Here is a 19,752-nt window from a genome sequence, read left to right on the forward strand (position 1 = left end):
TCTAGTTCCGACTGTCCCACCAGTTGATGATATTCTCTCAATTACTCGCCTTCGCGCAGCACCAAGTCACCCAGTGAGCTCATCACAGACACTTGACTCATCTGTCCTCGTATCTCAGTCAGTGGACAATCGGGCATCTCATACTATGGAGAATAGACGAGGAGGAGGTCGTTTTGGAAGATATAGACTCAAGTGCTCTTATTGTCATAAACTTGGACACACTCGTGACGTGTGTTATTCTTTACATGGTCGCCCACCCAAAAATGCATATGTTGCTCAGACTGAGACTACAGGTAACCAGGGATTTTCTTTATCTGAAGGGGAGTATAATGAGTTCCTTCAGTATCGAGCAAGTAAGCAGACATCTCCACAAGTAGCCTCTGTTGCTCAGACTGATACTTCTGTTGCTGGTAATTCTTTTGCTTGTGTTTCCCAGTCTAGTACTCTTGGACAACGGGTTGTGGACTCAGCCGCTTCTGATCATATCTCTGGTAATAAATCACTTTTGTCAAATATTGCGTATTCACAGTCTCTTCCCACTGTTTAGCCAATGGGTCTCAAACCAAAGCAAAAGGAGTTGGACAAGCAAATCCCCTACCCTTTGTCACTCTAGATTCCGTTCTCTATGTCTCTGGCTGTCCTTTTAATCTTGCATTTGTAAGTCGTTTGACTCGTGCCCTCCATTGTGGTATATATTTTATTGATGACTCCTTTATTATGCAGGACCGCAGTACGGGGCAGACGATTGGAACAGGACTTGAATCAAAAGGCCTTTACTACCTTAACTCACTCAATTCCTCCAAGGCATGTCTAGTTACAGATCCTCCGGACCTTATTCACAGACGTTTAGGACATCCAAGCTTATCCAAGCTTCAGAAGATGGTGCCTAGTTTGTCTAGTTTATCTACATTAGAGTGTGAGTCGTGTCAGTTCGGGAAACATACCCGAGCCTCCTTTCCTCGTAGTATTGAGAGTCGTGCAGAGTCTGTTTTTTCTTTAGTTCATTCTGATATATGGGGTCCTAGTAGAGTCAGTTCAACCTTGGGATTTCGTTATTTTGTTAGTTTTATTGATGATCATTCAAGATGTACTTGGATTTTCTTAATGAAAGATCGTTCTGAGTTGTTTTCTATATTCCAGAATTTTTATGCTGAAATTAAAAATCAATTTGGTGTTTCTATTCGCACTTTTCGCAGTGATAATGCCTTAGAATATTTATCCTCTCAATTTCAGCAGTTTATGACTTCTCAAGGAATTATTCATCAGACCTCTTGTCCTTATACCCCTCAGCAAAATGGGGTTGCAGAGAGAAAGAATAGGCACATCATTGAGACTGCTCGCACACTTCTCATTGAATCTCATGTTCCGTTGCGTTTTTGGGGCGATACAGTTCTCACAGCTTGTTATTTAGTTAATCGGATGTCTTCCTCTCCCATCCAGAATCAGATACCTTATGCAGTATTGTTTCCCCAATCACCCTTATACTCTGTTCCCCCTCGTGCTTTTGGGAGCACTTGTTTCGTTCATAACTTAGCCCCTGGGAAAGATAAGTTAGCTCCTCGTGCTCTCAAGTGTGTCTTCCTTGGTTATTCTCGTGTTCAGAAGGGATATCGTTGTTACTCACCTGATCTTCGTAGGTACTTTATGTACTTTATGTCCTCTGACGTCACATTTTTTGAGTCTAAACCTTTCTTTACCTCTTCTGACCATTCTGACCACCTTGATATATCTGAGGTTTTACCTATACCGACCTTTAAGGAGTCTACTATAGCTCCTCCTTCACCTTCCGCCACAGAAGTCTTACCCAAGTCTACTAGAACTCCTCCTTCACCTTCCGCTACAGAAGTCTTACCCATTCCAACCGTTGAGGAGTCTAGTGTGGCTCCTCCTAGACTCCCTGTCACAGGAACACCACTCTTGACATATCATCGTCGTCCGCACCCAGCATCAGGCCCAGCTGATTCACGTCCTGCACCTGACCCTGCTCCTACTGCGGACTTGTCTCTTCCTAGTACACCGATTGCACTTCGGAAAGGTATACGGACCACCCTTAATCCTAATCCCCATTATGTCGGTTTGAGTTATCATCGTTTGTCATCACCCTATTATGCTTTTCTACCTTCTTTGTCCTCTGTTTCCATCCCGAAGTCTACAGGTGAAGCATTGTCTCATCCAGGATGGCGACAGGCTATGATTGACGAGATGTCTGCTTTACATACGAGTGGTACTTGGGAGCTCGTCCCTCTTCCTTCAGGTAAATCTACTATTGGTTGTCGTTGGGTGTATGCAGTCAAGGTTGGTCCGGATGGTAAGGTTGATCGTCTTAAGGCTCGTCTTGTTGCCAAGGGATATACTCAGATATTTGGGCTCGATTACAGTGATACCTTCTGTCCCGTGGCTAAGATAGCATCAGTCCGCCTTTTTCTATCCATGGCTGCTGTTCGCCATTGGCCCCTCTATCAGCTGGACATTAAGAATGCTTTTTTACACGGTGATCTTGAGGATGAAGTTTATATGGAGCAACCACCTGGGTTTGTTGCTCAGGGGGAGTCTCGTGGCCTTGTATGTCGCTTGCGCCGGTCACTTTATGGTCTAAAGCAGTCTCCTCGAGCCTGGTTTGGTAAGTTCAGCACAGTTATCCAGGAATTTGGCATGATTCGGAGTGAAGCTGATCACTCTGTATTCTATCGGCATTCTACTTCGAGTCTTTGTATTTATCTGGTGGTCTATGTTGACGACATTGTTATTACCGGCAATGACCAGGATGGTATTACTAAATTGAAGCAACATCTCTTTCATCACTTTCAGACTAAGGATCTGGCAAACTAAAGTATTTTCTGGGTATTGAGGTCGCTCAGTCTAGCTCAGGTATTGTGATCTCACAACGAAAGTATGCCTTAGATATTCTTGAGGAGACAGGAATGACAGGTTGTAGACCTGTTGACACTCCGATGGATCCGAATTCTAAACTTCTGCCAGGACAGGGGGAGCCTCTTAGCGATCCTGCAAGATATAGGCGGTTGGTTGGTAAATTAAATTACCTTACAGTGACAAGACCCGGCATTTCCTTTCCTGTAAGTGTTGTGAGTCAGTTTATGGATTCTCCGTGTGATAGTCATTGGGATGCAGTTGTTCTCATTCTTCGGTATATAAAATCAGCTCCAAGCAAAGGTTTATTGTTTGAGGATCGAAACCATGAGCATATCGTTGGATACTCATATGCTGATTGGGCAGTATCACCTTCTGATAGACGTTCTACTTCTGGATATTGTGTCTTAGTAGGAGGAAATTTGGTATCTTGGAAGAGCAAGAAACAGAATATGGTTGCTCGATCTAGTGCAGAAGCAGAATATCGAGCAATGGCTATGGTGACATGTAAGCTAATTTGGATCAAACAGTTGCTCAAGGAGTTGAAATTTGGTGAGATTAGTCAGATGGGACTTGTGTGTGATAATCAAGCTGCTCTTCATATTGCGTCAAATCCAGTGTTCCATGAGAGAACTAAACACATTGAGATTGACTGTCACTTTGTCAGAGAAAAGATACTCTCGGGAGATATTGCTACAAAGTTTGTGAAGTTGAATGATCAGCTTGCAGATATTTTCACCAAGTCTCTCACTGGTCATCGTATTAACATATGTAACAAGCTCGGTACATATGATTTATATGCACCAGCTTGAGGGGGAGTGTTAGAATAGTTATGTAACCCTAATCCCATATGTATTAGGAGTTTTATATATATATATATATATATATATATATATATATATATATATATATATCNGATGGACCAATGGAATGTACTGAAACATTAGATTGAATGGATAAGGATCAGAAATGGGATTCTTTGTATCCGGTGCAGTTATACCATACTCCTTTATCTTGGCACCAAGCTCCTCAGCAGAGAGATCATCCAAGACAGCAAGAATGTGCTTCAACTCTGCGGCCTTTTCCGAAGACAGGCTGAAGTCCTTCTCAACTTTTTCTTTACAGTAATCCTTGAGCAAATGATCAGCTCGATAACATGTTCCTGTCTTCTCGTCCTTAACCATCAGATCAGTGAACTTTTCAACGTGACCTGATGCCTTAAGGACAACCTCAGGGGTCACACATGGGCAGTCAACTTCCAACATGTTCTCCTCCAAAACAAAATGCTGGAATGTGACAAGAAAACCAAAGTCTAAAAATCATGAGAAGGTGAATTTATATTTTTAAAATATCCCAAAAGCATTTTCTTCCTTTTATGGTATGTCAGGTCACCTGATCCAGTTATTCTGAGATCCTTGATTTACTTTTAAAGAATGAGCCCCTTTGAAGTTGTTTTCAACTGGTCTTTAGACCTAGTGATTCTAAGTAAGGAGGTTTGTTTGGTAGGAAGGTGTGATGCACCACTTAGATCCATCATGGAACTATGATTACCTATCTTGTTCAAGTTTTTTTCCTTTTTTTGATCAAGTGGTTATCTTGTTTGAGTTAATTTTTTTTGATGAAATAAATTGTTGTATTAAAAGGCATCAAGAAGATGCAAGAGTACAAGGAGCTACTTACAAGAAGTAGATATACAGAAAACAAAAGTGAGTTGCTAGCCCCTATACAATGTCTCAATCTAGGACAAGAGAGCTAATAAACTCCAAAAAGTGTTCAGTACTAACTATTGAGGACAGCTTTGTCCAGCAAAAAAGATTGGTTAAACATTTGGCTTTAATAGAGTGGTTTGGAGTTGAGATGCCATCAAAACATCTTTTGTTTCTCTCATTCCATAGACACCAAAAAATAACTGCAGGTATCATAATCCAGATCTTTTTGATGGATTTATCAACTGGCCACAGACTCCAACTCAAGTACGCGTCTCTCAGATTTTGTGGCATGACCCACCTTATCCTAAAAATACTATAGAACATGTTCCATATATCAATGGCTACTGGACAGTGCAGAAGGAGGTGACTGATAGATTCCTGGTTCCTCCTGCATAGATAACATCTATTAACCAGTTGAAACCCTCTTCTGTTGAGATTATCTTGAGTTAGGCAAGCTTCATGTAGGGCTGTCCAGTTGAAACCAATGACTTTCACTGGTAATTTGGTCCTCCATATCAGCTTCCAAGGCCATGCATCAAGAACTTGATTCCGAGAATTGAGTTGCCTATAACATTCTTTGACAGTGAAACTACCCTTACTGCCCCATCTCATCATGTCCGAAGCATTCCCATCAATATTGTAAGCCTCCACTTTGGCTATCATTTCCATCAAGCTTTCAATCTCCCAGTCTTGAGCTGCTCTTCTAAAGTGCGCATCCCAAGTATTGGTAGTTCTTTTTTGAGCAATTGAGGAGTTCTTGTCCAGGGCAAAGTGGAAAAGATTAGGATAGTCCTCCATAAGTTTAGAATTGTTGAGCCATTTATCTTTTCAGAATTTGATGTGAGCTCCATTGCCCGGCTTGAAATGGACATTCTGGAAAAATTCATTCCCTAACTTGCTAATATACTTCCAAGGTCCTACTCCGTAGGGGGCATTGACAATTTTAGTGCTCCAATTATCCTTTTCCCCATGTTTAGCTTTGATCACCTTCTTCCAAAGACTTGTATCATCTGTACCATACCTCCATAACCACTTCATTAGCAGACACTTATTTTGCATGACAAGATCTCTGAGCCCCAACCCACCATTGCACTCGGGCTGCACGACTTTGTCCCACTTTACCAGATGAAATTTGTGAGAACTGCTATTCCCCTCCCATAAAAAGTCTCTCCTTAATTTGTCCAGCTTTTTTAGCACCTTTATAGGGATGGGAAACAAGGACATTAAGTAAGTAGGAATACTGTCAAGTACACTGCTAATAAGAGTTATTCTTCCCCCCATAGATAGGTATTGCAACTTCCAGGAAGCCAACCTCTTCTGAAATTTTCCACAACTCCATTCCAAATCTCACAGCTTTTGAATTTAGCTCCCAGTGGTAGGCCCAAGTAGGTACTAGGTAGTGTTCCAATACTGCACCCCATGATTTCTGCCAGGTCCTCAATGTTAAGTACATTATTGACAGGGTAGATGATACTTTTTAGTTTGTTGACATGTAGACCTGATAAGGCTTCGAAGAGAAGTAGTGTAAGATTCAAGTACATGATTTGAGTTCTATTTGCCTCACAGAAGATCAGAGTATCATCTGCATACAATAAGTGTGATATAGTAATAATGTTCCCAATGTTTGTACCTACATTGAATCCCTGAATCCACTGCATTTGCCTGGCCTTTTCAATTATTTTACTTAAACCCTCCATGGCTAGTATGAACAAGAAAGGACAGAGTGGATCCCCTTGCCTTATACCTTTTTGAGGAGAGAAGAAGCCCACAGGACCTTTGTTCACTAAGACTGAGTACTTGACGGTAGAGATGCAATACTTGATCCACTTCAACCATTTGTCCCCAAACCCCATTTTCCTCAAAATAGAAAGCAAGTAGGACCAATTAAGTTGATCAAATGCCTTCTCTATGTCCAATTTACACATCACACCAGGTTCCCCATTTTTAATCCTCCAATCCAAGACCTCATTAGCAATTAGAGCTGCATCGGTTATCTGTCTTTGCTTGATGAATGCATTCTGGTGAGAAGACACCTTGCAGATATTGCTACAAAGTTTGTGAAGTCGAATGATCGGCTTGCAGATATTTTCACCAAGTCCCTCACTGGTCCTCGTATTAACTACATATGTAACAAGCTCGATACATAGATTTATATGCACCAGCTTGAGGGGGAGTGTTAGAATAGTTATGTAAATAGGAGTAAATAACCCTAATCCAATATGTATTAGGAGTAGGATATGTTGTGTATATATATAGGGCTCATTGTATCGTGTTTTAACACAAGTTAATAATATCAATATTATTTTCTCCCGAGCTTTCTCACAAGGACTGTCCAAGGTGAACGCCCAATCCCATTTGGCACTGACATATTGGTGAGACGAACGCTATGTTCCATGCCACCTCACTGCCCCCAACCCACTTAACCCCTTCACCTTCACTTCTTCCGTAAAAGAATTGAAGCCTAGAGACTTGGACTTATGGTCATGCGAAGATGGGAGAAATGAATGCAATTCAAGTTAGTTATATGGATGCAGAAAAGAGCATACGGCCATGAATTTTTTGGTGCATTAAAGATCAGAACCACATTTCTGTTTGTAAATTTTATCAAGCAATCATCTATGGCTTTTGAGCTTTATTGTTGGAATTGAAAAGAAAGGACAACACATATTTATTTGCTCCTTCAATTTGTCCCGATATGCAGCAGAGCAAAGCATACGCTACTACTTTCTCCTTCTTGTAGCTTTGAATCTTCGTAATAATTTGCGCCTTGTGAGATCTTCGCTTACTGAGCTTTATCTGTGTTGTTTTCCTTTTATGTCTTCTACAGAATCTTGAAATCTTCAGTCAAGAACCTCAGAATCTTCAGTCACGAATTATTTTTCCTTTCTGAATTTTCTCATTGCATCAAATAAATATATTGATTTTCTCCATTCTTCATTCCTTTGTCCAGCTACTCCATGTCTTTGTATGTGTTGTTTATCTGTGAGAACTCAAACGTCTCATCTTTTCTCCATTGGTTCTCCATGGATCTCACATTTTCGATCTACTAATTTTGTAGTTCAATTTAACCATGGAAATGTTACATTTTCATATATCTGAAGATAAATATTTTCCCAAAGAGTCCTATTCAGTAGTTCTTCTGGGGAAGAAGCAGCAGAAGGAAAGGGGTAAAATGGGTTGGGGAAGGTGAGGTGGCATGCCATGTGGCATCCATCTCACCAAAATGTCAGTGGCACATGCGATTGGGTATCCACCTTGGACAGCCCCAACGAAGAAGGCCTATATTTGAACCACTTGGATTATATCAGGGGTATTTTTACTTCAAAGTATAATGGAGGACAAATATGACCTTTTTCCTTAAAAAATAATTTTCCAACAAACCCGGAGAATGATATTTCATGAGTAAGCAAACATACCAGTTCATCGACTGACCAGAAAACAGCAGTCTTATGACAGCAAAGGCAACTGGAAAAACAATTCCTAGCAAAATTGCAAAAGTATGATACAACATTCCTGCAAAACAGTCAAAAAAACCATTTTAAACTAGCAGGAAAGAGAAACAAGCTTTTAAGACCACTCTTCCAACCAAAGAGAGAATTGAAGTATGTTTGTTACCTTTAAGAAAATCATTAAAGGTTGCAAAACAACAAGTCAGTCCCCAAGTCGGAAAGCGTAAGAGAAGTGGCGCAAGAAAAAAGATGACAAGAGGAAAACTGTGAAGTAGCATAGCTTGCTCTCTTGAATAGTAAATCTACAATGAGAAGAACAATAGGTACTCATAGTTAATTACCCACTTCATAAAATAAATAGATAAGATCTTAATCTTAAAAATTGTTGGCTTACCAAGAACCATGACAAGTAATCAAAGAAAACTGCATGTTCATTGTCAGATGTATAGACAGCAGATCTTAATCTCCTCTCATGTGCATTTTGCAGGTTAGATGAGTTTGTGAAGGCTCTGATTATTCTTAATAAATTGTCTCCACGTGCTTGAATGCTTCCAGGTCTAGGTAAGAAAGAATTCTCATGTATTAGAGGAAGCATCCAAGTAGACGCAATAGTCTTAAAACTTCAATTTGGTGATCTATACCAAAACAGCAATTATGATGCATACAATAGTCTTTCAACAGTATCAGATGCGGTATGATAAAAATAACCACCAAGGAGGAAGATAATATCCAGTCCAGGAATATCGCCAAAATCTTGGGCAAACATTCTGTAGTCTGTATCACCAGGAATAATACCAAAAATATCCTACAAGCACATTGGAAAAGAGAAACTTTCAACTCCATATAAATCACTCACTGCTTAAAGGAACTGGTAGATAGATATCAAGAAAATGAATGTACTAGATAATATTCTGTGAACCTGAGCTGCACTATTCGCCATAGGATATAGTGCTGATTGAGCATAAACATATGAAGGCCAGGACCCAGGTCCAGATTGGCAAACTAAATCTGTCAATCCAACAATGCACAGCAGGTGAAATTTTAAAGATATCAATAGCATAGAGAAGGAAAAATTTGAGAATTAAATGCTCAACTTAAAAAAGTGTACAAGTTAAGAAAAGTGAAAATGCTCTCGGGCACTTTCCCTGAGACTCTTCTCTTTCCTACTTCCTAGGATTGCAGAACAACCTTTTCCAGCATCGTTCAGTACCGGAAAATTCCTCTTTTATTCCTATACCCTGTTTTCACCCACTGCGATTACTGATATACTAACTTTTCTTTTAATTTTCTCTTAAATGGAAGTTATTTCTTATGGGGGTAAACAGAATTTATTTTAAGGCTGGCTTCAAATCTTTTGATATCACCAGATGGACCTCCAACAGAGATACATGGTTCGATTGGGTGGAGAGAAGTCGCAATGTGATGGGACGCTCCACGCTAAGCAAAAAGACTATGGAATGGGTCTGTAATGTACTCAAAGAAGCCTCAAATGACCAGAAGAATGTGGTAGGGAGATGGAAGAATAAGGACAGACTAACTGAATCTTTCTGTACTAGGAAGTACAATGACCATGGGAGATATATGAGTATATATCACTGAAGAGAGACAATCGTGAGGTCATTATGATCCCTGAACTTACTGTGAATGCAGGAAGGAGAGACATTGTATTTAAGATAGAAAGGTTTATTAAATGCTCCTCCCAACTGAATTTCAAAGGGCCACCCAGACTCTATGAAGCAAACTACCCTTATGCCACAGCAGTACAAGAGAGTAAATGGCAATCAAACAACCTTCGTGAAGCAGTTGTCAGCACTAATAAAGGAGACATCATGATCTTGGAGCCAAATGGGATGAAGGAGAACGGACTTTTAACAAGATGTATCATTGGGTACTTTGGGAAGGAAACAACTGAGAGACCTACACTATCAGACATTCGGAGATGGGCCTGTATAACGTGGAAAACAGCATTTGGGGTGAATATGTATGAGACGACTGAGAATCTATTTCTGTTTGAGTTCCCCAACAGAAACATAGCTGAGCAGATTCTCCAAGGAGAATGGAGTTGGAAGAAATTCAAGCTTTATCTCGAATGGTGGAATCCCATCACTGACTGTCTTTCCAACTCCATATCTGTCAAAACTACCTGGATCAGAGCTATGGGAGTTCCCCTACATCAGTGGTCACAAAAGATATTCAAAGAAATAGGAGTTCTTTGTGGTGGGTGGAAAGCTACGGAAGAAGAAACAGAACTCAAGAACAATCTCAAGTGGGCAAGAATTCAAGTAGCAGGAGATGGCTGGAATATACCAAATGAGGTAGTCATTGAGAGAGGGGGGGTCAAATTCTTCATACCAATATGGGCTGAAAGACAAACTCGCTTTTAACTAAGGCCAGAGATTTCCAGGGAGATCACCGGAGATAACACAGGATGGAAGCCTCTGAAGGACCGCCGGACAAAGTTAACCTACGAGGTAGAAGGGGTACAGGATAGCCTTTTCGCTGTAGATGGGACGGTGAGGGCCACGTGGGGTGTACTGAGTTTAATGCCAAAAATTAAGGGAAAGCACGTGCAATGCAGGAGGATGGTTTGGGAGAAGTAACATTATTTTTGGGCCAGTCCACCGAACCCAGCAATGGGCCAGGTATTATAAAAACACTTGGGCCTGACTGTGCAGCCCAAGTCATTATAAATGAATTATATCTTGAGCCCACAGAGGTCATAAGGTTCGACTCTTTTCTAGAAGAGACGAAAGCTGTTTTGCATTCAGAACAAAAAGCCAACCAGGAACACCAACAGAGGTCCTTCGACGTAGTTGCAAACTTGGGGAGTTCACCACATGCAGAGATGTTGATGCTCGAGGAGCCAAGAGAAGAAGAAGGGAAAGGTTTACAAGAGATGAAGGCAGACTATGCTCTGTCCTTAATCGTAATTGGGGAACCTCTTTTCGTGAGCCACCACTTTTCGTGAATGTTGCTTCAGCTCTGCTCTTTTCGTTCTAGTTATGACTTCTTCATTGAGCTGTGTCTCGTATCAATTGTATTCAATTCCTAGTGCTCAGTGATTTAGCCTTTTAGTTGGTTTTATGTGATGTTTTGACATCATAGTTGTACTTCGTTGTCGCACTTTATTATTATCAGACAACTTTAGTAGAATTCTTTCTTTTTTATTTCTATGCTTTTAGCTGTTTTAGTTTAGAGGGTTTGCCTAACGGTTAGTGGCTCGTTTGAGTACTCTATCTTCCAGATTTGGGTCGTGACACTCTCGGCTGTCGCGTGGTTTATGAGTGAGATAGCATAGGCTAGCATTTAGGCATTGTCCGTGATTGCAGAAGTTTTATCGCAACTTCGGTGAAGAACCTAGACTGGTATATATAGCTGAGTTTCGCGAACCAGCTCCATTTCTTAACCATTTTTGGAGTTCTAAGCTATGGGAATTGGAGATTTGAATTGGGTATTTACGAACTGAGTTAGGTAAGTCTTCTAATCATCTCCTTGAGTTTATGTCATGTTTTTTCTTGAAGATTTACCATTAAAACATGGGATGTAATGGTAGGAACTGGGATTTTAGGTCTAAATCCTGGAAACAGTAAATTAAGAATTTGAGCATCTAAACGGACTCCAAATGAAAATCTACGCATAGATTTGGACTCCTTATAGGCAACCCGAAGTTGACTTTTGTTTCAGGGCTTGACCGCATTGACCCGGGGTTGACGTTTTGGCATGACTTTGACTTTGACAGAGTCTTAAATTATAGAATTGGGTGCAATAGACTTTTTTAACATCGTTAAGTAATGTTTTGAATAGATTGGAATCGTCTGGTGGATTTCAGACGTGGAAAGGTTGTTCTTGAAGGCTAAGCTGAGCTTAGAGCCTTAGACCGAGGTAATTTAATACTTTGACCTTAATGGGCGAATTTTTCCCAAACTAGAACTGCTTTACATATACTATGTAAATGAGGGTACCGTATATATGAGGTGACAAGTATATATGTGGATATCGGGGTAATATACGGGAAATATTCTGTCACTTGGTTGTGCACGACTTGCTATATTTGTGATATGATTAATATGTATATGCTAGTATAATTTTATATGCATTTGTTATATGCTAGTATAACATTATAGAGTTCATGAATGTTGATTTAAATGGTTTGGAATGTTTTGTCATGCCAGTATGCATATTGAATTGCATATGTGAGTCACATTGGATAGGTGGGAATGTGTTATGGGTATGTGAACTCGTATCTGCTATTGAGATATTAGTTTTGGCCATGTGGACTCACATTCTGGTTATCACATGTGTATTAGATCCTCCCTCGTGACCCACTAGTCTTGATGAACCACAGACGGTGTGCGCATAGGTTTGAGTGATTAAACATGTCGATTTTGAGTAAAATTAGAATCTTTATCATGCATAAACAATATTGTGCATTTTGATTAATGCTGGACTTATGCATATTGTTCTTATGAGTTATGTGCCTATTACGGTTGAATATAATACTTGCCCGGGTTATGTTTTAATGACTACTTTCTTAATTGACTATTGCCATTGCTTCGTGGGAGGCGGTCAATGATTACTCGCCCTCTTTTTCCCTGCAATCTATATGTAAATTCGAATCCAAGTACTAGCGGGACCCGTGATTGAGATTCCAGCATTTATATCAGTATCAGTGGTGAGTTTCTTGCTTCTTGCCTAGTTTGCAGTGGCTTGGCTTCTCTTGTATCTTTATGTAGTTTGTATTCAAACAGTTGGTGTACTTTTCTACTTCTACAGGCTCATGACTTAGTTGGAACCCAGTCCTGTATTATGTTGATTTATGTGTTGTATCAGATTTATTAGATTCTAATTATTATATTATTGTCCATATTATAATTTATATCTGATAAATGTTTATGGTTCGCTCAACATGAGGATGTTGGGTGCCAATCACGGCATGGGTAATTTGGGTCATGACAAAATGTTCTCCATAAAATGATTCCAGACCAATCCTTCTCCCTTACCAATCAATTACTTTAGCATTTGGCAACAAAAAAATTAATGCTTTACATTTATCCCTATGCTTTCATTCATCCCTCTTTACAAGATTGTAATAGCAGGAAGCAAGTAATAAACATGCCACAATAGTATGAATGCAGGCACCTACCAAAGCCTCCGGTCCCAGAAGCTTCAATATCTATAAATGCTCCAACCGTCTCGTTCCATCTATGCGTGGTTATGAAACCGTGCGAACCCTGAAAAACTCATCAGCAAACTCTTATGTTAAACTTGCTTATATTTCAAATCATCTACTGATCTACGTGAAGCATTCTGAACACCAACAATGATAATTGAGATAAGCACAACTCCTTGAGCTCGTGGAAGCGATTCGCACAACTTCAGATATCAAAAATCAAAGCAGCCATGAGACATTAGTAACTAAAGACAAAATGTGTTTACAGTATGCTCAAATGCATGTGAGTGTTTACTTGAACCACAATCCAAGATTGTAAATCTGGTCCTATTGATCAGAGAAGATATGCAAATAAGATCACAGTTATCAAGGAACAGAAGGAAGAATTAAAAAATTGAAGGAGGCAGAACCTTATCGTTCTCTAAATTTTAGAACTTTTGAATTTTGATCATGACATTAAACATAACCAGAGGGCCTATCATAAGCTCTATGAAAAACCTTATATCTCAGAGGTAAAGATGGGGTTGCACTAGTAGAACTTGGAAAGCCCTTTATCAATCACACGAGAAATAATTCTCATATTTAAAATGACTCTCAAAGTTGACAAAAGAACCTAGCATCAACATCATGCAATCATCATATTTAGCACCATGTCCATATAACAATAAGGAACATCTCATATTAAACATATACTTTAAAAGTATGATATGAATAGTACCAAAAAGCATTCCAGATACTTCAGAGAATCTATTTAAGAATACAAATCTGTGTTTCTGAGAATGTATATTCATCACATCTTTCACTGTACAGAAGACTAAAGAGTACAAAGGACAGAGATAGGAGAGATCAAACTCAAGGATAGTTGAAATACTGCCGAATCACATAATTTTCTAAGAAACATGCATTAGGAAAATGGGACGAAAAGGAAAAGTAGCACCTACTTCCAAGAACTACAATACAAAAGCATAGTTCATGATTCTTTAAGTCCATTAATCTTGATAAAGGAGATCTTACCAGCATAAACAGTTCTTCAGCTCCATTAAATAGAAATATAACTGGTCTAGGTGGAATCCAGCCAGAATCTATAGAGAGTCTTGCTAGCTCGAGCATCGATGCTGTTTAAGATTCAAAATAGATATGACCAACTATGAAATCAGCCGGAAAGCATAGATCGAAATAAGATATACATACCAACACATGAACCACAATCACCAGCTCCTGGAGAACCAGGTGCAGTATCGAAATGGCCATTGACCAAAACTGCAGTATCAGTTTCTCCTGAATCCACTGATGAGATTCTGAAATTAATTTTGGTTACTTTCAGTTTCATCTATTAAACATATTTAAGGTGTTGTGAATTAAAACTTAAAATCCCCTTCTATTAGGAATACGAGGTTACAATCAAATATCAATAACAATTTGTCAACTACTCTCCAAAAGATGTCTTTAACTTCCTCAGGCTTTTCATAATTGGAACAAGTGAAAGGCACTTCTTTCAAAAGCAAAAGATCCATGACTCCTATAGATGAGCTCCACCAAAAAGAAAATCCTTTAATTGATGAAATGAGGGAAAGAATTAGGAACTAACACTCACTTATCTTTATGGTTTAAGAAATTAGACAAAAGAAAAGAGAAAGGAAAAAAACCAATAAAAGCATTGGTGGATAATGAAATGTACAAATATATAAGATTGTATGTCACATTCATGTAGGTTTACCTCATAACGATATTTTTATGATTTCTATAAGCCAGAGAAATGCCATGCCATAAAAAGACCATGTTGAAGGAGCCATTAACAATGGTCTCCTCTATCTCTATTCTGCAAGAATAAGAATCTCAAATTGTTAGTTCAACAATTAGGAATTACCTGAAGATGACTTCAACAAGTTAAAGGAGTTTCCTAGTAAGACCGACCTAATACCAGGCCGAGCTCGCTCCTTCATCATTTCCAACTGTGTCTTAATATATTGAGCTGCTTGTTTCAAACCTTGACGCCCTTCCTATACATAAAAAGTTTACCTGCACGCATTATATCTTAAAGAAGACAAAGAAAGAGAATAAAGGATAACCCAAATCTATGCAAGCGTCTAGTTCAAATTCTAAAGCAAGAAAATAACAAGAATATATAGCATTAGCCATTGTTAACTACTGTGTTCGAAACAGAAACTAGAATGAACGAAATAAACTGGAAAACCGAATAAACATAAACATGAATTAATTGTTCTGAGCTACAGAATTCCTTGTGTATCCTTAAGGAATTTAATCCAGTCACAGTACCCGAGGTGATGGATTATTTCCTCCCAGGATTCAACGGATATACCTTTGTTAGAGTAGCGGTTCTTCAAACTACAACAAACTACGAACGCAAAGACCGGAACAAATCACACACAGACTCTATGATGTGTTTGGAAAATAATGTAGAAGTTTCAAAAATTAGTGAGTGAAATATGAGGCCATGCCTCGGTATTTATAGCGAACAAAAGGATGCGAAGGAAAAGGTGAACTTTAAATGCAACCTTTTTGGGGGTCTTTTCAGAAAAATCAGGTGCCTTTTCGGGAAAAACCAATTAACTTTTACGGAAAAAGTCACAAACTAAGGGTGTGTTTGGTACCCCGGAAAATAAGTGGTTTTATCACTTATTTTATCTTGTTTGGTTGGTGAGTGGAAGACTTTTTCCTAAAAATATTTTCTAGTGTTTGGTTAGAGAGTATATAAAATATTTTTAGGAAAATAATTTTTTATGCTACTCTCCTCGACCCACCTTCACTAAAATCATCATGTTTCCTGTACTCCTTCTCCCCTCCTCCGGACTCTATTTTCTTCAAGAATTTAATTATTCTTTTCAAAATTCACACAAACTCAAAGGAACTAATGTGCTACTTTACTTTTTCACACAAGAACAATGTTAAAATTTGAGCTCGATAACTAAAAAGAAAATACTTTATTTTGTTAAAAAAGAAAGTATCTTTTCTACAATATGAAAAGAAATTACTCATTTTGTTGAATGAAAGAAAATAATTTTTCTACATTATGAAAAAAAAATACCCAGTTTGTAATATTTTTCTACATCATCAAAAGAAAGTACTCGTTTTGTTAAAATGAAAAAAAAAATATTTTTTCTACATCACGAAAGAAATTACTTAGTTGTTGAAATGAAAGAAAATACTTCTACATCATGAAAAGAAAAGTACTCGCTTTGTTGGGAAAAAATACTTTTTCTATTTCAGGAAAAGAAAATATTTAGTTGTTGGAATGAAAGAAATTACTTTTTCTACATCATGAAAAGAATATACTCGTTTTGTTAAAGTGAAAGAAATGACTTTTTCTACATCATGAAAAGAAAGTACTTATTTTTTGAAACAAAATTCTTTTTCTATTCCAGGAAATGAAAATACTTAGTTTGTTATTGAAAGAAAATACTTTTTTTACATCATAAAAAGAAAGTACTCGTTTTATTGAAATGAAAGAAAGTATTTTTTCTACATTATGAAAAGAAAGTACTCATTTTTTAGAAAAAAATACTTTTTCTATTCTAGGAAAAGAAAATACTTAGTTGTTAAAATGAAAGAAAATACTTTTCTACATAATGAAAAGAAAATACTCGTTTTGTTGAAATGAAAGAAAATACATCTTTCTACATCATCAAAAAAAACACTCGTTATGTTGAAATGAAAGAAAATACTTTTACTATATCATGAAAAAATATACTCATTTTGTTGAAAAAAAAACTCTATCTACAACATGAAAAGAAAGTCTAAAAAAAAAATACTCTTAATAATAGTTCTATTTAGGGTGGGTGCTGGGCGGGGTTGGGGTGGGTGGGATGTGGTCGGGGGGAGGGGGGTTGGGGTGGTTTGGGGGTGGGGTGGGTTGGTGGGGGTTGGTGGACATGGGAAATAGGACGGAGAAGGTTGAATAAGAGTTTTGAAAAATATTTTCCCTCCTTTTGATAGGGAAAACATTTTCCTCCAATTGAAGGAAAATGAGTTGATAAGGAAAATGTTTTCCAAAACATTTAAGCCAACCAAACATAGGAAAATTGGAAAACATTTTCCGAAAAATGTTTTCCTTCATACCAAACACACCCTAAAATAAAAAATAAACAGAATTTATTAATCTATCAATCAGATCATTTGACCAAATCCTAATGCGAAGCCAAATCAAAAGCCGAGCCGAGCGAGGACGTGAGGGCTTCCCTTCTTCCCGGCCTTTTAAGCTAGTGTAGAAGTGTTTTTCAATATAAGCCCAACAACATTCTTCTCTTTATTTCGTATAGGACAACATCCCTTCATTACACATTCACACCTCACAAAACCCAACAGTCGTAAACTGAGCTACTAGTAGTACAGAATGCCACAAAAAGTTATTGTCCATGAAACCTTTTCTCCTCAAAATTTTCATTAGAAAATTCAATCCGGTGTTTGCTCAAATTTTTTGAACCTCTTTTCACGCAAAAACTGTTTTTTTAAGTTGTGGTTTGAGGGTAGTTTCCAAAGAATTGTTTTTGTTCTTCCAGCCACAAAACACTCATAAATCTTAGATTTTAAAATTTTAAAAAAAAAATGCAACTATCCAAACTCATCTCGAGTTCCACAAACTTTTTTTCCAAAAATAGTGTTCACAAAGAAAAGCCTTTTTCAAATGAACATGTGTTGCATTTGTTTCATGTTAATATCTCATGACTATCGGATTAATTAAGCAGACAAGGATTGAGGAATATAATTTCATCTCCCCCTACTCCATGCATTCTAAGCAGCAACAACAAAGCAATTGAATACTGATTAGGGCTGGCACAGTGCAAATACAGTATACCTGGCGACCGCCGATATCTTTAGACAAGACGCGAACATGCTCAACAGCTCTGCCCTCAGAGAAGCGATCAAGAGGAGCCTCCATCCCAAGTGGTGTGATGAACTTCATGTGAATGATGGAGTATACCAGCACCGATATCAATCCGTACAATATCCCCACACTAAACAGTATTCTGAATCCGGCTATATCACCGCTGCTCAGCCTCCACGCCATCACTTCTTCTTTTCTTCTTTGATACAGTACTCTAATCGTATACAAAGAACTAATCACAATACACCTGTGGATTTATGATAGTTGAACAAGACGAAGATAAAATTCGAATCGGACGACAAATCAATCATAGAGGAAGAATCAGGAAAGGAAATACGCTCGGACCTGCGGAGAGGTTTTCGTCAGAGTGTGGTATCTGCTAGAATTCGTATTTGCTTGTCCGGATTCGGCTCCTTCGGCTTCTCAATACTAAGGCATTAGGGAAAGGGGTTTTTTCATTCATATACAACATTTAAAACTTATTTACTAAGAGCATAAAAAAAAAAGGGAAAACGGCCAAATTTGTCCCTCTACTTTCATTTATCCACGTTTGTCCCTAGTTCTACTATTCGTTCAAATACGTCCTCACCGTTAAGAAAGTAGATAAATTTGTCCCTAACCCTAACAGAGTTCCAACGTGGCAGCACCCTTCTTTTTAACTGCCAACTAGGCAAATTTTCAATCCAAATTAAAAAGACCCATTTCTATTATCTAACCCGTGATTCGCTCATCTATGTTACCACCGACGAAGACCTCAAAAACATGATTGAAGAATACGACCGGGTCACAAAACGTTACGGGTCGTTTCTAGAAAGTTCGATGAATTAGAGAATTGTTCGTACACACGTTGAATAATAGGGGAAATTCGGGTTCTACAACAACTACAAATATGTTTTCTGAATCTTCATCCATAAATTGTCTTCTAGGTATTGACGATGATGTGAACTGTAATCTAAAGGGTGAAAAAATGTGAAATTAATTGCTCAAGATGTTCAGCCGGTGCCGGATTCTCCGATGGTTGAAACGACATCGTTTTTTGGTCGACTAATTCCACGCAGTCGCTTGCTAATTTGCCAACGATAAAGGTACTCGTCGAGGAGAATAATCCGAGGGTTGGGGAAGAACATTTTTCACAGTTAGGGGTTGGAGACAGCAAAGTGGATTCGTCTTTATCGCCGGCACCGGCTGCTCTGGTTTCCGTAGCTGTGTTTTTCAGTGTGCTGGTAGTGGTTGGTGGGGATTATGGGAGTCGTGTTTTTTCAGATGATGAGAGATCGAAATAGTATTGGTTATTGGAATATTGCTCAAACACAACTATGATAGCAACCTCCACAATTGCAGCAGCCAAGCCTTTTTCCTTCTGATTTGCCTCCCCCCAATTCAGTTTCTAGGTAAACAAATATAGCTAAAGAAACGGGTCAAATAATAGAAATGGGTCTTTTTAATTTGGCCTAAAAATTTGCCTAGTTGGCAGTTAAAAAGAAGGGTCCCGCTGCCACGTTGGAACTCGGTTAGGGATGAATTTGTCTATTTTCTTAATGGTAGGGATGTATTTGGACGGATAGTAGAACTAGGGACAAACGTGGATAATTTACTAAAGTAGAGGGATTAAATCTGACCTTTTTCCCTAAAAAAAATTTACTTTTTCCCGAAATCCTTGTTTGCTCATAAAAGTTTCAATTTTCACTTGAAAATGAATTTTGAAATTTTTTA

The 19,752-nt window shown here is 38.4% G+C and overlaps 1 protein-coding gene across 1 annotated transcript; it reads right to left on the bottom strand.

The window, feature by feature from the left end:
- Nucleotides 1-5,405: 5,405 nt before the first annotated feature.
- Nucleotides 5,406-18,474, bottom strand: LOC109242367 (putative endoplasmic reticulum metallopeptidase 1-A). The gene is made up of 15 exons (XM_019409227.1): nt 18,385-18,474; nt 18,010-18,286; nt 15,111-15,196; nt 14,914-15,015; nt 14,388-14,494; nt 14,211-14,311; nt 13,170-13,257; nt 8,946-9,034; nt 8,692-8,831; nt 8,421-8,583; nt 8,193-8,328; nt 7,994-8,090; nt 6,137-6,623; nt 5,890-6,003; nt 5,406-5,774 (listed from the first exon to the last, which is right to left on the bottom strand). Exons 2-15 carry the CDS (start codon nt 18,220-18,222, stop codon nt 5,406-5,408), a joined length of 2,292 nt encoding a protein of 763 aa, XP_019264772.1. The 5' UTR covers nt 18,223-18,286; nt 18,385-18,474.
- Between the last annotated feature and the right edge of the window lie 1,278 nt (nt 18,475-19,752).

This window comes from Nicotiana attenuata, unplaced genomic scaffold (assembly GCF_001879085.1).
Source record: "Nicotiana attenuata strain UT unplaced genomic scaffold, NIATTr2, whole genome shotgun sequence".
Lineage (NCBI taxonomy): Eukaryota > Viridiplantae > Streptophyta > Magnoliopsida > Solanales > Solanaceae > Nicotiana > Nicotiana attenuata.

Excerpts from the sequence above, each read along its gene's own strand:
- LOC109242367 (XM_019409227.1), bottom strand. The coding sequence starts at position 18,222 with ATGGCGTGGAGGCTGAGCAGCGGTGATATAGCCGGATTCAGAATACTG. Across the intron at positions 15,016-15,110 it reads CGAGCTCGGCCTGGTATTAG|AATAGAGATAGAGGAGACCA; the intron begins GTCGGTCTTACT and ends TTATTCTTGCAG. Across the intron at positions 9,035-13,169 it reads TTCTGGGACCGGAGGCTTTG|ATTTAGTTTGCCAATCTGGA; the intron begins GTAGGTGCCTGC and ends TTGGATTGACAG.